At 34.8% G+C, this 18,188-nt stretch overlaps 2 protein-coding genes across 2 annotated transcripts in view; one reads left to right on the forward strand and one right to left on the reverse strand.

The window, feature by feature from the left end:
- Window positions 1-14,289, reverse strand: part of LOC145259267 (large ribosomal subunit protein uL22m-like) — a 44,263-nt gene extending 29,974 nt beyond the window's left edge. Inside the window, exons 1-3 of the mRNA XM_080117107.1 lie at window positions 14,175-14,289; window positions 5,436-5,472; window positions 1,297-1,462 (exon numbers count right to left, since the gene is read on the reverse strand). Of these exons, the coding sequence (XP_079973233.1) occupies window positions 1,297-1,462; window positions 5,436-5,472; window positions 14,175-14,196 (225 nt within the window). The 5' untranslated portion in view covers window positions 14,197-14,289. The remainder of the gene's footprint in view (window positions 1-1,296; window positions 1,463-5,435; window positions 5,473-14,174) is intronic.
- LOC145259266 (polyprenol dehydrogenase-like) overlaps window positions 1-18,188 on the forward strand; it is a 244,249-nt gene that overhangs the window by 204,259 nt on the left and 21,802 nt on the right. The window lies entirely within an intron of this gene.

Here is an 18,188-nt window from a genome sequence, read left to right on the forward strand (position 1 = left end):
TATGATGATGAAACAATGGGTCAAAATTCTCGGGTTAGTAGATGTAGAACAGTTGAGGTGGCAGGGTCAGTTGGCAGGGAAAGGCTAAACTTGGGAACAAGTGATTAGAATATTCTTGAGAAAGATGAATAAAGACCTGGCCAGAGATAGGTTAGTTTGGAAGTCAATTTCTAAAAGCTATCCAACACATGCGACCAGGTAAAACGGACATTAAACCGAATATGATGATGATGATGATGATGATGATGATGATGATGCATGATCAATGGTATTCAACCATTGAACTCTACATCATGAGTTCTCTCCCTTGGATGATCATGACAGCAGAAAACATCATCTATTCAAGTAATTGTCCTTAAGTCTATTTCTAGATCTCTAGTCATGATGGCCGATCATATGAGATTATGTCTCATTAAAAACGCTGGTCAACGTCATCTCACTGGATTGGCGTCATGAAGGCATCTGGTCTACAAAAATCTTGCCTACGGTCCACATCTTAGTTTTCTGTTGAGTCTATGTTTGTCAGTTGGTTGATCTCCCAATCTGGTCCAAACCGCAACTTTCTCCTGGTCAAACTCACAACTCTCCTTAACTCTAATAACTCATCAACCAAGACTGTCTGCATACCATACCCAACGTAAAACTCAGTCACTTCTAAAATTAACTCTAAAATATATTGACCTCCATTGTGCAGTCCTTTGTCCTAAAATAACTACCACACCTTGTTTAACAATTCTATTCAGCTTCCTTTTGTGTTCCTTTGTGAACAGCTTTTTAAACCTTTGTTCTGCTGCTAAACTTATTTCCTCTCTTTTTTTTGTTATATTTTATCTTTTTCTTTTTTCTTTCTTCCTCATCATCATCATATCTTATCGCAATAGAAATTAACCCATCGCATGGCGGTGCTGTTTGCCTCCTTAAGGTCTTGGTTTGAGCAATGAGGACCCAATCGCCAGTTTTCCCTAAGGTGGTGCATCGTTTGTACCTGGTTGGGGGCAAGTAGCAAAGCTTCACATGGTGCCCCTGTTAATCTTCAGAGACCGATTGCTACACCACGCATAGAAATATACCCGTTACCAGAGGTGGTAAAAGGATTAACCCTCGGCCACTGGAAGTAACCGTGAAGAAATTCAGAATTCTCAGCTTAAATGCTGAAGGAATATCTGCATCTAAATCAGAAATTATTCTTTTTCCTAACAGTCAGAGAGGAGGGGGAGGGGGGGGAATCGATAGTATCACAGCATCCATTTGTTTTGCCTTAATTTGTCGGACATAAATAGTAGAACCAGTACTTACTGCTGGCCTCACATCCTCGCCGGGCTTTGTGGGCGGATATACAATTTTGTTATATTTTTCCCATTGAGAGTTGTTGGTTGGCGTCACATGTAAAGTCCGTTGTGAAGTCACGGAAGGCGGCACCAATGAGAGAACAGGAAGATGTTTGGCTTGTTGCACAGTCAATCTAAAGAAAAGAAATGGAGAAAAAGAATATCATACTCCAAAAATCATATAGTAGTTTTATTTTTATAAAGAAAATGAACCGCCCCCTTACGGAAGTAAGACACGTTATCAAATCTCCAATACTAACGATTACTACGATACTATCGCATTGATTACTGTACACGCAATGACTCTTATCCCCGAGTGGCTTCCGGGCCTTGATAGGTGGTGACTACCTTGTAAAAAAAAAAAAAAAAAAAAAAAAAAAAAAAGAAAATCATTTTTAAGTGATTAATAGGAATTTGTAGGTATTACAACATAAATCATGCAAATTTGAATTATTGTTGAGTTATTTCCCTTTGTATTTTTTTAGATTGTTTTCTAAATGGTGGACAAGACAGCTGTTCTTTTGGTTACTCATAAAATTTGATTTTCTTATTTAAAGCTAGTTAATCAGTTTCCAAACAAGTTATTGGACAAGATCGCGCGTGGTAGAACTTGGAGACTGCTCTCTCGCTGAACCAAGAAGTAAAGAGCGAGCTTATATATATATTATACCTTAATTGGAATTTTTTATTTTTGAGATGAGCATTATATGTTAATTTTATTTTATTTCGGACTATTAGTCTCATCTTTATTAGTTGTTGTTTTTTTTAATCTTTTTATTGGTTCACAATGTTTCGGCCAACTTCCTCTGGCCTTCGTCAGGTAGTAACCGTGACGGATAGGAACTTCGAATCTCCTACGACAACAACTACGGATGGCAGTGATGGCTGAGAATGCAGTTAGGAGATTCGAAGTTCCTATCCGTCGCGGTTACCACCTGACGAAGGCCAGAGGAAGTTGGCCGAAACGTTGTGAACCAATAAAAAGATTAAAAACACAACAACTAATAAAGATGAGACTAATAGTCCGAAATAAAATAAAATTAAGAGCGAGCTTGTATGATATAAAAAAAAACATCTGACGTCTGAACAAGAGGAAAGTGACATAAAATTAATAGAAGAAGAACGAAGATCGCTATTTGATGTAATATTTTTTAATGTGTCCATGCATTTCTGTAAGAGGCTCTGTCTGTCGATTTGTCACATTTCAGTTTAAAATAAAAGAAAAAGTAACATTAAATCAATAGATTAATTTATCTAATATTATATGAAAGTCACTGTGTGTGTTTGTGTGTATGAATTCTTTCCTCATAGGTTCCGAAACAGCTGACTCTATCTTTGGCAAATGTTTTGTACAGAAATTCATTTGATAAGTATCGAAAATCGAAAAAATCTGATCTTAAAAATAGTCTTTACTCTCTTATAGATAAAAAAGACCATTTTTTTACAGAGGTGTACTTTATGTTACACCGGCCAAGGGAAATAATAAAATCTCAGCAAATCATTTCTTCTTAAAAAAAAAATTAGATTTATTGTAATCTGGAGATACAGCTCAGTGATAAAGCATCCAACTACAGATCGAATGATCCCCTGTTCAAGCCCGGGTGTACTTCACTATTTTAATTTTTTTCTTATTAATAAGTTCAATTTACGATAAAAGAAGAGGTACCATTTAAAATCACTGCAAATCATTTCTTTGTTTGCATATTTTAAAATTAAACATTAATTAAAAATGAGTTTCCAGAGCATTTATCATCAAGCCCAAATATCAGTTGACGTGATATTGTAAACAAATACAGACGGAATTCGATGAACAACATTATTATTTTTTTTTTATTTTTTTTTTTTTTGTGAATTAGTCCCCCGGGCAAATTATTCCTTGTAATATATAATAATCAATAGAGGATTGATTCTATAATAATACATATGCAACCTGCATAAATTAAAATATCATGTTTAATCATATTGTATGACCGGGCAATGCAGGGTAGTCAACTAGTCTATATACATTGTTTTAATTAAGTGTTGTTCTAAATAAACACTCCAAAATATTTTAGAAAAACAAAACTTAGAGAAACAATGCTTATAAAAAAAATCACAATGAAAATATATTTGTTAACATTTTAAAAATTAAAAAAAAGTCTGTATGATGTATGTACTTGTGACAAAATGAAAATATCATATTCCAAAAATCACGCAAATTGATCACATATTTTTATCTTTAAATAAAAAAAATCAAATTTTATGAGTATCCAAAGAGTGACTGTCTTGCTTGCTATTTTGAAAACAATCTCAAGAATGGAGATAACTCAAGAATAATTCATACTTGCTAGATTTATGTTTGTAATGCCTATGAATTCCCATTCCTCATTTTAAAATGATTTTCTTTATAAAAATAAAACTACTTGATCAATTTACATGATTTTTGGAATATGTACATTATACAGATGTTTTATCTTTGTTTTTCTAACAGAGAGGGAATTTTAGAAAAGAACCTTAGAATCTTTCAGACTACTATTTTCATGTTGGAAGTCATCCATTTAAAATTTCTTATAAGATATTCACTTCTAACGGCTTGTATTTTTTAAATCAATTTGAATTCTAGCCTCGTTTTCCTTTTTCTTTTTTCTTCAAGTCTTAATCTATTCTATCTCTTCCTTTCCTTATTTGATTTTGTCATAAAAAAAAAAAAAGATTGTTGTCAGCATTCATACAACTTTCTACATTCCGACTTGTTCAGTTCAGTTGCAAGAACTCGACTCCCCTGCCCTCTCGACCTCTTGACGTTAGGCAATTTTATAATGTTTTCTTGAGGCTTTAAGAAAGCAACCCCTGTCATGGACGTGCATCAGAAGCAAAGATACGGCATTGAATTACTGGCAGAAGTGCATTGAGAATGGTGATGACTATGTAGAAAAATAAATTCTGGAGTACAAAGGTCGCTCGATTTAATCATACTATTCACATTTTTGTAGCTCTTCAACTTTTTGAGTTAAAAAAAAAAAAAAAAAAAAAAAAGAGGCTTTACTTTTGGAACGATCTTTGTATATTTATATGCAATGAAATACCCATTGGTCTTTATTATGGAGACTGACTAAAGCAGCTTTCACCCTGGACAGGTTTGAATCACCTTCCTTCTTTGGAGGAAGTTTCATGGGAATATCAATTTCACAACCTGTTTCCAGGCACTTGTACATCTCTGTCAGGGAAGATGACAACATTACTTTTTTGCTGATCTTGTCCTCCTACATACAGCATCTGGTATTCCCAAATTGTCACTCATCTGATACTGACCAGTCTCAACATTGTTTAACTTTGGTGATCTAACGAGAACCAGTGTGTCAACATGATTTTGCCATATATTTATTACTAGCTTGGGTAACTGGTGTTGGCCAGGTGTGTTGAGAAAAAAAAAAAAAAAAAAAAAAAAAAATGATAGTAGGCAGACAGGCTCGAACCCGTACCACGAAGGAGAAAAAGAATGTGAAAAAAAAAACGTGACGTCTTTGCCGTTGCATCCATCACCAAACCGGAAGTGGCTAGTCAATCGAAAAGACGGGATGACTTTCGAAAATATCGGTGAAAAAAGTGACCCCTCCCTGTAGAAAAGTGCTCAGTTGAGGGTGAAGGAATTAATGTTTCTAGCCAATTTTTCGATATTTGTTGTCCGAAGAGTCGAGCTTCAAAATGATACCAATCTCGTGAAAATCCGTCGCCTCTGTCGAAAGTTTTAGGCAGACATATTTTAATGGAATGTGTTCTGATGAACTCGTTTCATTTGTACCCCCCTCAACGTAAATATCCCCGACAAACCCGCTTAGCAATAAGATCTCACTCCTTCACTGTTGTTGTTCCTAAATGCCAGAAAGATTTCTATTCTAATAGTTTCTTCCCTCGAACAGCTAGATTATGGAATTTCCTTCCTGCTGCCTGCTTCCCTGGCTGTACTGATATGCAGAAGTTTAAATGTAACAAACAAATATCTTGTTTATCTTTTCTAGACATGGCCTCAAATAGTAGCCCCTTACATCCAAGTGGCGATATGCTTTGTAAGGGGTGAACATGAGTATAAAAAAAAAAAAAAAAAAAAATAGTATATTCTGTACTCACCTTGAGAAGAGATTTCTCAAACTACATAACGAAGACACTTAAAAAGAAGAAAAAGGCAGAACGTAAGATAATTATGTAACATATAGTCATTGGGGGGGGGGGCGTTAGATGGTAAGGTAAAATGGAAAAATAGCAGAGGTTATATAAAAACGGGATTATATTGAAGCAGTTAGCTCCCAAAGTGGCTGCCAAAGTTTATTGATTGCTTTTGATTAATACTGTTAGCAGAGAAAGAATGAATAATTAATCGGCCTTATCAATTTATTGTCTGATTTTTACAGATTATTTTGTAAATTCTAATTTTTTGTCCGAGTTTTCTTTTTGTTTTAAGATCCCGAATTATGATTAGTATTTTTAAGTCTTGAGTGTCAAGCCATTATTGTAATAGAAATATGTAGTTAACCCAAGCAAAAAAAAAAAAAAAAAAACATGGCAGCATAAATCCAGTCAGAGAAGCTTTTCCAGATAAAGAATTAATGTCTATATATGCCAAATCGGCAAGCATAAACAGTAAACAGCCATGAATGTATTCAACAACCGGAAGTAGGAATGCTGCATTCATGCTAAAGTTGACAGCACATATATATATATATATAAATTTGAGTTTTTTGTATATTGCTGTATTAAAAACCCATTTTTTCTATTCATTTAAAAAGAAAATACAACTTTGTTATATATGGGTCATGGAATTGCATTCATCTGCAAAAGATCTAGCTAATTTGCATATTCTTTTAAACATTCATTTTAATTAATTCTGTATTAGTAGGTATCCCAAACTAGCCTAGTTTAGGATGCGAAAACTGGTAAATAAAGTTAAATTTCCCTTAACTTCAACTTGCGATATCTCCTTTATTTTTTGGGGTTTTTTGATAAAGTTTTGATTTAAATAAAATTTAATCTTTTTGCTTTATAGATATATAATTTTTTTTTTTTTTGTCTTTAATAGTTTTTTCTTTATGCTACTTCAAGTTATGTCACTAATTTTGGTGAATGCGGCTTTATTTTTTACACAATAAAATGTTAATGTTTTTCAAATTTGGCAATATTGAGAGTCTCTAGGTATAAAAAAAATAGTACCATTTTAAAGAAAAAAGGTCACTTATCAATATGGTGAGCTTAAAAAAAAGAGTTTTAAGTTGTTTTTCACAAAAAAATCCAACTTGAAAACTTCAGTGAAAGAAATATGAAAGAAATTCAATTGGAAAAATTCCGAAAATCGCACCGTTTTGTAGAGAATATCTCCTCTTTAATAATCTGTTGGTGTCATATTACTACGCTCAGAAATCAAGGAGCACCACTAATAAAAGTGAATTTACCTACACATCGAGATTTACAAATTAATGCCAAGTGACCGTATCATCCATCAGCACGAATGAGCTGCACGCACGACCCAATGAAAATGTAAACAAACAACTTGTTTCACTATGGGTTTGTTTTTGTTTATTTAAAAGTTATAGAAAGTTATTGGGTTTGTATTACTGTACACAGATTCGAAAAAGTTGTCAAAAAACAAATATAGAACAAATAAATGTTATCAAAGGCAAGATAAGTTACTTTTCTACCTAACTGGATATATTTTTCGTGTTTTTATTCAATGTAACATGTTTATTCAGCTCGAAAAGCATACAGTGTTTACCGATGTATTGGAAAATTCAAAATGGCGCCCGACACTCTCTTTAATACGGTAAGTTCAGGAAAAGATGTTATAAATAATAAACTAGACAAAATACTGTTAGAAATTCGCTCATTATATATTACCGTGACATAAGTTGACATATATTCGGTGTTTTTTTTAATAGTATTTTGTCTAGTTTATTATTTATAAAACCTTTTCCCAAACTTACCATGTTAAAGAGAGTGTCGGGCGTCATTTTGAATTTTCCAATACATCGGTAAACACTGCATGTTTTTCGAGCTGAATAAACATGTTACATTGAATAAAAACAAAAAAAATGTATCCAGTTAGGTAGAAAAGTAACTTATCTTGCCTTTGATAACATTTATTTGTTCTATATTTGTTTTTTGACAACTTTTTCGAATCTATGTGTACAGTAATACAAACCCAAGTTATTGTTTTAAAATAATATTTTTAGTGCGACAAGCACGTCAATAAAAGAAATGAAAATTTACAATTTAAAAAATAATGTCAGTTGTTTATTTTTATATCTTCTTTCAAACTTTCATATATTCTTTGCTTTATCTTCTTTCGGTTGGATAAACTTCAGCATTGTTCAATTATCTTTTAAAAATTAAACTGGGTATATTTTAAACCAAAAAATCAGTTTTTAGTTAAAAAAAAAAAAAAATTAACAAAATATCACTAAGTTTTAAATTACATGCGACAAGTCATGTGTAAATAAAAAAATAATTTCACGTCAAAAATGTACATTTTTTTTGTTTATGTTCTATCGGGCGTTTTTGATAAATTTGAAGATTTTGTTAAATTATTTTTTAATTACACTGTACATTACTTAAAAAATAATAACTGAAAATATTAAGTTATGTGCACATGGCGCGTAAATGAAAAAATTAATTTCACTGTAAAAATCATTTTTTTTTTTTTAATAATTCCCGAGACGGTACTTCTACAGTTTATCGCCGAAAATGGAGACACTATTTTTTTTTGCGCACCTGTTGTTAAAATTCAAGGGAGAAATCAGTATTTTAAACTATGACCAAAGTTAAAAATAAATAACGAGACCTATATGTTCTATCAGGTGTTTTTGATAAACTTGAACTGAAATATCTCATGGTTGTGTTAGGTATCAAAATCAACACCAGTGGAAATAAAGTTCAACTGGAAGCTGCTCTCTAAGACTACTTGAGAAGAAATCCAGTTGATTCATTTCCACCTCCAAAGCAACAAAAAAAGTCCCTTAGTGAATCTGCTGAACATTCAGATAACTCCTGCAGTTGTGATGAAGAACCATCTCAGGATATCTTCAGTTATCAGCATCAAGGACAATGAGTTGCTGTCTACTATGGCACCAACTTTTACATTGGCCAAGTCATTGAGTTTATATCTGCATCCAATGGTGTAATAAAATTTTTATCGCAAACCAAAGATAGAAAAGATGTTTTTCAATGGCCTTTGTCAGATGACATTGCACAGGCAGAGTCAGCATTTGTTTACAGATGGGGTTTTGAGGTATTGCCAGTTTCAAGTGATGGTAGGATTTGGAATGTTCTTGATATATCTACCATAGCAAAAGCTTATGAAAGAATTCTGAGAGAAAATCTATAAGGAAAGGAATTGTAGTAAGACCTCTGCCTATAAGATATCTTGTTTACTTGTCTTTTAAGTTGAAAGTTTTTCAATACTTGAAAGAAAAAAAAAAAAAATGACTTGTGACTTTTTGTATAACAAATTTCTAAATCTTATTGTTGTTGATTCTTTTTTTGGTGAGTTTAAATTCCCCAAAGTAAAAATATTTCTGTGGCAAAAGTTTTTTATTAGAAACAAGGCAAACATATTTTTGAATTCCTCACCCAAAAATTAGTAAAGTTGCAAAGTTTTAAACTTCTACCTCCAATCATTAAATTTTTACAGCAATTTCAGTAACGTATACTTTTGACTCATTTTTTTAAACCTTTTTTGCCCTTTTCAACAAATGATCTGTTCGACTGCTTTTATATGGTCCACAATTGAGTGGTTTTATCAATTTATCCACAATTGAGTGGTTTTATCAATTTATAATTAAAAGAAAAAATTTATCGAATTTTTTTTTTTTGTATCGATTCTTCAAAGCATGCCCTGTTTAATAATGGTCATGCATTATTCGGTTCGCTAAAAAATTGTTAATTTATTTATCAAAGATTTTAAAATGGCTTTTTTCATATAAATATTTAAAAAATTTTTTTTTTGTTTTGCTTAACTTAAATTAATTATTTTACTTAACATATTCACCGAATTTCACACTTCAAAACTCAAAAGCGGGATAATTAAACACAATCGAAGTTTTGATATTCAGACATCAAAATAAGGTATGCAAACAAGTTTTTTTTTATCTATAATCCCGTCCCTTACAACAACATAATGTTTTGTTCAATTTCAGATGATTATTTTAAGCATATTTGGAACCCCCTCAAAACAAGGGGGTTTTGTAAGCAAAAAAATATATATATATATATATAAATATTGTTTATGAAAAATAAGTGCACTGTTATAAAGTTCATTCTTCTCTTAATAATCGCAGAAAATTTCGTATTGATTGGATAATTACCTGATTTTTGGTAGATTTTTAAAAAGACGGTCCATCAAAAAGTACTCGTCAAAAAGTACTTACCTGCTCTCCCCCCCCCCCCAGTTTTGCCGGTGCCTAGTTTTATAATTATATATAGATTCTTACATCTGGTTGGTTCATTCTTATCACCCATGGTTATAAATAGAATTGTCCAAATCTTTGTGGTCACACCCTCTTAACATGCTCGTCATTTAAGTAGGATTAGTCTCTTAGCTGCTTCAGTTGCTTGGAGAATTTCGGTAGAACTACCAGTTGAGAATCCGTTCTCAACAATCAACTTGTAGGACTAAGGTAGCTGCTTGAGTATTACCTAAGAGGTCTACTCTTTCAGACCTCTCGTTTTTTGGGTAAAGTAAGTCCTTTGCTTACTGCCTGAGGCACACTGACAAGGGAATGCCGAATGAGATGTCCAGGCAATTTTTGCTATCTCAGAACACTCCTTCTTTAGAGGCATTGACTTTACTCGTCTCACTTCTGGCATGGTGTCACATATTCATGCAGTGTGAAGGAAATATTTATTCAAATAATTACCCTTCTTCAAAAATATTGCAACATTAAAGAAGTGAAAAAACAAAAATCTTCCCTTAATTCTACCACTAACCATAAGTCTAGGTGGCAACTATTCTCTTTCTTTTGATTCCGAAGGGAATCTGTTTTGATCTTAATCAAGCACCTACCGTGAACTGGCTTCAAAACTTCAAATCTCCAATACTAACGATTACTGCGACACTATCCCACTGATTACTGTACACACAATAACCCTTATCCCCGAGTGGCTTCCAGGCCTTGATAAGTGGCGACCTCCATGTAAAAAAAAAAAAAAATAGTCGGTGATGCCCTTTCCTATGGAAGAGATGTTGCAAGCCTGTCTTTGTTCTATCGTTATTTTCATTGCAAGTGCTCATCTGAGCTCCAATCTATAATCATCATATAGTCAAACTCTTAAAAAAAAAAAAAATTTTTTTTTTAAATTTTAAACACTAGTTTAGCTACAATGACCAACAATTTCCCCCCACTCTTTATCTGTGCCTACGTCTAAACGTAAATTCCATGAAAAAAAGTTTCTTTCGTAAAACTGCCCACCTGTGGAACTCTGTTCTACTAGCCTGCTTTCCAGCAAATTACAATATGGTCTTCTTCAAGTCCAATGTAAACAAGTTCTTGTTGAGCCCCCCCCTCTCAAATAATCCATTTTTACCTCATTTCCATAAATAACTATTAGTATGCCGTTGTCTCAATGACATGACCACCATACATTCATTAACTCTAATCGTCGAGTGATTTTCAGGCATTGATAAAGGGTGAGTGATGTATATATAAAAAAAAAAAGGAAATCGCGATAGAATAGTGAGAATACAACGTCTCTTCTGTGAGACAGAGGCTTTAGAAACACAAAGAGGACATTCTCTACAAGACGTTGAATTTGGGCATTTTTACTATAGACAAAACGAAAGTGGTTAAAAAAAAAACAAAAAAAAACAAGAAAACAAATACATAACAAATAAATGTTACCAACGTTTCTCTTCTATCCAGTTGGATAAGTTTTTAACATTTTAACTTATTTTAAAGCGTTTATTCAGCTTGAAAAACAAATAGTGCCTGAGAACAAGAAAAATTTGGAATCTCGATAATCGCTCAAAAATAGAAAATTAAACAAAATAGTAGTAGAAACCCACCCCAAGAAAAGATGGCCGTGATGTCTTTAAAAACTCGATAATCACTTCAAAATAAGAAATAAAACAAACTGGTGGTAGAACCGTGACATTTATTGGATGGGTTTCTACCATCATTTTGTTTGATTTCTTATTTTTAAAGACATCACAGCCATCTTTTCTTGTTCTCCGGCAGCGTTTACCATTACTCGTTTTTCAAATCGAATAAACATTTTACATTAAATAAAAACACTAAAAACTTATCCAGTAAGGTAGAAAAGTAACTGATCTTGCTTTTGATGTGGTAAATATCCAGATCCGCTACTACAGAACACCGACCACTCTAATTTGTTTTTTTTATAGGTAATTGAGGTCGGTGACAACAAATTTGATAGTCAAACTTAGGGCAAATTTACCGTTTGCATGTTATTAACCCCCGAACCCACGAATAACTTTCCACCATTTTGCAGCTTCCGTTTACGCTACGCTCGCGCGCGCCCCAACATCACATCCACCACCACCCCCGCTCGCGCCCCAACATCACATCCGCCCCCCAAGCTCGCGCGCGCCCCAACATCACATCCGCCCCCCCCCCCGCCCGCTCGCGCCCCCAATGTACACAGTAAAATCTTCGGAAAATGTTAAATGGTGTTCTAATTGGTAAATGTCGGTGCGTTACTTTTTGAAAATTTGAAAATTCTATGTTCCAGGTAAAAAAAAAAAAAAAAAAAAAAAAAAAGATAAATTACCCCCCCTCCCTACTCCAACTTCGAGTGCTTTCCTTTTCTTGTTTTATTTCTTTTTCAGCTAATTTTAAATTTTCCACCCAAAAAGTGCTATAATATATTTTAGAATATAATAATTTCAAAAATTTCGAAAAATTCTTTCATTGATATTCTTCCGCGTATATATTGGGGTGGGTGGGGGTGTGGGGTTTAATTTGCGCCGGAAGTTATATTTGTTTATAGCACCCACCCAGCAGCCACCGGTTACACGCGCCAAGGAACATTTGCCAACAACGGAGATAATGTAAGTTGTCAGCGACCTCAATTACCTATAAAACAAACAAATTAGAGTGGTCGGTGTTCTGTAGTAGCGTACCAAGAACTGTTTTGAAAAAAAAAAAAAAAAAAAAATGTCTTTCCGAGATTATTAATGATATTCCAACTTCACCCCCCCCCCTAAAAAAAAACTGATTTGTCCGCCACAAAAAAGGGTCTTTCCGACATCCCCCTCCCCCGCAAAGTTGTTTTATTTTTCTTGTTTTTCATCTACTTTGAAATTTTCCGCCAAACATTACATTGCTCTATGAAAAGGCCGTCAGGTACGCGAGTGCGCGCGCGATTCCGCCATTAAAAAAGCTCGCTTATGTTTCCGCGCGCTCGCGCGTACTTCCAACATTCCGAGGTTCATACCATGCAAACGGTAAATTTCCGACGGAAACGGTTTTCATATTCTTTTTCAGCACACTGGAATCTACAAAAAAAACATTTTCTTCTATACGAACGTGAGACGGGCCTTAAAGTAAAATAATACCAACCCCCCCCTTACTCCAACTTGGAGTGCTTTTCTTTTTCTTGTTTTATTTCTTTTTCAGCTAATTTTAAATTTTCCACCCAAAAAGTGCTATAATGTATTTTTGAAAATTAGAAAATTCTATGTCCGGGAAAAAACAAAAAAATCCCCTCCTCCAACGTAGTTTGCTTGGTAAAGCCGTCGTTTATGCTACAGCGTAAACGGAAGCTGCAAAATGGTGGAAAGTAATTCGTGGGTTCAGGGGTAAATACCATGCAAACGGTAAATTTGCCCCAAGTTTGACTATCAGATTCGTTGTCAGCGACCTCAATTACCTATAAAAAAAACAAATTAGAGTGGTCGGTGTTCTGTAGTAGCGGATCTCTGATGTTTGTTATATATTTGTTTATGGACAACTTTGTTGTACCTTTGTGTATATTAATACTAACACATGTTATTGGCGGCCGCCATTATTAACATGGGGAAGAGGGGAATGTTTTGCAATACGCATGCGCATTAGTACTTGTTTAGTTAGGAAAAAACATGGTCGCCAGTGAAAACATAATGGATTACATCGGATAATAAAGGTATTAATATCCAGAAAACTACTTGCCTGTCCAAAATTTTAATGTGATATTTGTTTTTAGCATACCCAAAAACAGAAGAGTCGTCAGTTTAAAGTAAAAAAAATACCGAATTCTAACGAGGAAAATATCGTAGAAACCAATGCTAACAACAATACAATCTTCCGATTCATACGATATGATGATTAAGTGTAATTTTAAATAAGCACCGAGTGTCCCAATAGTACCTACCTAGATGTGGAAACAGTTAAAAAATTAAAAAAAAATTTTATTACTCTTGGTATTTTTACGACCTAACCCAGCGTAGTATAAACACCCCCAACCTCCAAAGTCGTGCTTAACATGGGGAGGTTCAGGTTGGGGGTGATTATTCCGAAAGCTGTTCTTAACATGGGGAGGTTGGGGGGGTATACTACATTGGGTCGAGTCGTAAAAATATACCAAACATTTTGTCGCATTCTGTTGTTAATGTATATAGTTGCCGCGACATTAACTAAATTAACTGTTTATTCAAAGGTACGAATGTCAACAACAAAAAATAAACCAGCATGAACGTACGGAGAACCAAAACATCTTTATGTCATTTGCACGTCCTTTAAAATTAATGGATATAAATGACAATCGAGAATTTTTCATAGGGACGAAAATTATTTTGTTTGGTTCGCATTAGACAATTCACCATTAAATTTAAGATATTTATTATCGTTCTTACGTTTTAAAAGAATCAAGAAAGCAAACACTCACCGTTTCTAACGACAGCCGCCATGATGACCTCTACATCAAGTAGAGTTGGTCGAATAATGTTTCGTGTGTGTAGTTTCGTATATTTTTTAGAACTTTATCTCAAAACAAAATGTGAAATTGCATCTTTTGTTCCCCAGGCTGTCAACAGAAAAGTAAAAATGAGATTCTTCTATGTTTTTTTTTTCTTTTTATTGGGGGGGGGGTGCAATACGCGTATATACCTCGGGAATACTTAACATGTTGGCTATATTGAAGGTTTGGTACAAGTCCAGAATTCAACCTAATTAAAATAATTTAAAAAAAAAAAAAAAAAAAAAAAAAAAACGACAGAAAAATCTTTATGGTGTACGTTACGTACTCCAAAAATTACGTAAATTGTCCAAGTAATTTTTTTATATGAAGAGAATCATTTTTTTTTTTTTTTTTTTTTACGATTTTTAGCAATTTACTATTAATCGTAGCCATTACAAGGCTGATTTGATCTCTACCGCTGAAGAAGTTAAGGGGAGGTAACTAGTGATAAATTTTAAAGATGTGTGTGTGTGTGTGTGTGTGTGTTCCTATTTACAATGCCTCCCCACGGGGGAGAAAAGGAACAAAAATAAAAATTGTCTCAGTCGTGAAGGATTTCTCCTCCACTGACAGAGAACAAGAAATTGAAGTGCAGCATCTGAAGAACAGATACTACACTTGTGTGCGTGTGCGTGCGCGCGTGTGTGTGTGTGTGTGTGTGTGTGTGTGTGTGTGTGTGACGCCAGTGTGAAAACAAGGAATGGCCGGTCCTCATCGATGCCAGCGTCACATGATCAGCGACATGAACAAAAATCGCTCACTCCTCACCATAAACAAACAAAAAAAAAGTGTCAGAATCAGCATAATGGTAGACGAATCTTAACGTTTATAATAAAGTTTTATTTAATAAGATAAATCATTGTGGGATATATTTTTTATGCATGTGCTGTGTGTCGTGTCACTGTGTCGACACGCGAGAGAAAGAAAATGAAGTCATTAAATGATTTATGAGATGTTCATAGTTCTTGGAAATGAGTTCTTGGAAATAAGTGTTAGATTTTTAGAATCATGTATAGTCATGAGGACTTCATATATATTTCTTAGAGTTAGATAGAACTTGAGTAAAAACTGTACCGAAAGAGGAAAAGAGAAAACCTCCTCTGACTGAGGAAATCATGTTTTTTTTTTTTAAATAATTTTTTTTTTGTTTTGTTTTGCTCCATACATGTGTCTGAGGTGACAAAAGTTATTTTTTTAGGGATTAATCCATTGAGGTTAAGAGAATTGAGGTGCATGACGCGCAAAGTCAATGTTAATGATTTTACATTGAAAAGACAGAGTCGGTCAGCAAGTTGCTCGCTCGTGGTACTGCATCCTAAACTGAACTGAACGGAACTCTGACTCAACTGAGTGTACGGAAGTCAATGGGAGTAGTAATCGTTAGTAGTGGAAATTTGGTAAATTGGATTACTTAAGGGGACAGCTCATCAAGAACTTGTTTACGTTGGACTTGAAGACAACCGTATTGTAGTTAGTTGGAAAGCAGGAAAACGGAACAGAGTTTGACAGGCGTACAGTTCTAAGAAAGAAGCTTTATTCTCGGAATCTACTTTTAAGTTTAGGCACAGATAAAGAGTGAGGGAAATTATTGATAGTGGTTTCAGCTAAATGAGTGTTTTTCGTGAAAGGCAAGAGGGGACCATAGATTGGAGCTCAGATGAGCACTTGCCATGAAAATAATGATAAAGTAGAGACAGGCTCGCAACGTCTCTTTTGAGGGAAAGAGGTTGCAGAGAAGAGAAAAAGGCATCCCCCACTACAAAGTCTATTTTGAACTCTATCAAAGCAGGAGAAGCTGCTTTTAGCAGCTCCTGCTCAGATGTGGCAACAGTACTTCATCCTTGGACGTACTTCACTCTTATATAGATTGGCAACAGATTTGATGTACGTATTCCATCTTAGATCAGGAGTAAAGGTCAGACCCAGAAGTTTGTCAAAACATCGAGCCTTCATAAAACGAGAGCCATTCATTTCAATTGATGCCAGACGGGGATCAGAGCATTGATAATGTAAAGATAGAAACTTGGTTTTAGATGCATTAAAAGTAACCAGCCACTCCTTTCCCCCTTGCCCCATCTGCTCGAGATCAGAAGAGAGAGAATCAGAGAAAACTTGGTCATTTATGGCCTTTGAAGTGTTGCACTAGATGGTAGTATCATCAGCATGTCTTCGAATGATCTTAAGATGTGATTTGGGAGATCATTGATGTAGATCAGGAAGAGATTTGAGCCCACGATAGATCCCTAAGGAACTTCAGCATTAATACTGTGAACTTTAGATTTCTGCCCATCAACCACTACTCTTATAAACCTATCAGAGAGAAATGATTTAATAACTGAAAATACATGTCTTGCTATGCCATAGCTGGAGATTTGGTGAAGTAGACCTTTATACCACACCCTATGAAAGGCCTTTGATACGTCAAGAGCGATTGCCCTAGAAAGGAAGCCTATATTGAGAGATTCACTAATCCTATGAGATATAACAGTTAGCACATCTGCTGTAGCTCTAGCAAAACAGAAATCATATTGCATGTCACTGAGGAGGTTATTTTTGCTGAGGTGGTTGGCTACTTCATCATTTAACACAGATTCCAGCAGCTTACTCATGATGCACGGGAGACTGTATTATTCATTGCACTATTTCTGAGTCTTCTCGTTATTCCTTTCAACATCTACACCACAACAGTATGTGATTTGGTTGGCTAAAACCAACATATCAAAACTCACATAGAGATGCACATGTAATCAAGGCACTTCTTCACATAATTATTATTTTTTCATATCAAGTATCATTAGTTCCAATCAAGAAGCCAATATAAACAGATATATGGCTCATCTCTCGTTAATCATGAAAAAAAGATAAAACAAGCCCTGCAGAAACTAAAGACTAAATTCAATTATATTTCTCTAATGCCTGCCATCTGAGTTAAGCCTCTCTTGTATTCTTATAATGTTGATTAAACTGTTGATAGTATTAAACATGGAACTCTGGTGACCTTCGGCCGACTGACTCACAAAGTGATTCTGGCAACTTCTGCACCCATATATCTGCATTTGCCATAAACGTATCAACAAAGTCATTGAGCTCCCTGTAGTCCATCACAGGTTGCAATTTGTTGTCATTCATCTGTACCATCGCTATTAATGGAATTAAGATCTTAGCTGGACATAGATCTTTTTCTGGATATGGCACCAGTTATCCATTTTTCAGCTATAACTCCAGTTCTTTTTATCCTATTTGACCAAATATGCTTGGACATGGGATGCTCTAGTATTCAATTCTTTAGTTGCCCGGATGTTTGTTTACCCATCCATTTCCACAAGGCAATCTACTCCTCTTTTACCATTGAATTCTGGTTCATTGATTTTGGTTGCATTACAGTGAATTCCGGAACACATCTAAAACAATATGTCAGTGTGTTCTGACTACAAAGGTATAGGGAGTTACAGAAGAGGTAGCACCTTTGTAGCCCGTCGCTGCACCCTCTGGGGATGGATGAGTGTCACTGGTCCTTGACCATCTTCTAATCTCTCACATGTGGATCCACGTCGCCATACTCTGGTTTCTTGCTTCAGCAGGCAAGCTAAACCATGTGAGGGGGCACAACTGCCTTGTGGTTAGCTGTTGGTTTAGCAAAGACCAGGGGAAACAACCCCTATAGAAAATTCAGATTGTAGCCCCGCAGGCAGGTCAGTGTGGTACTTTCTACTGTTTCTGGCACTTACTGCGGTCAAGCTGGCTCCAGATGTACTGGTCTCACCATCCCTCCGGAGTACATCAGCAAGTTCAGAGAGGGGGATATTGATGTTTGGACAACTTAAGTCTTCCATACCAATGTGCTTAAAACAACATATTTTTAAAAAATCGATCTGTCATCTGTATTTAAACAAGCACCAATAGTATGGTGTAAGTCCACTGTTCAACCTAAATGAAAACAAA

This window comes from Euprymna scolopes, chromosome 34 (assembly GCF_053919585.1).
Source record: "Euprymna scolopes isolate OS-2025 chromosome 34, ASM5391958v1, whole genome shotgun sequence".
Classification (NCBI taxonomy): Eukaryota; Metazoa; Mollusca; class Cephalopoda; order Sepiida; family Sepiolidae; genus Euprymna; species Euprymna scolopes.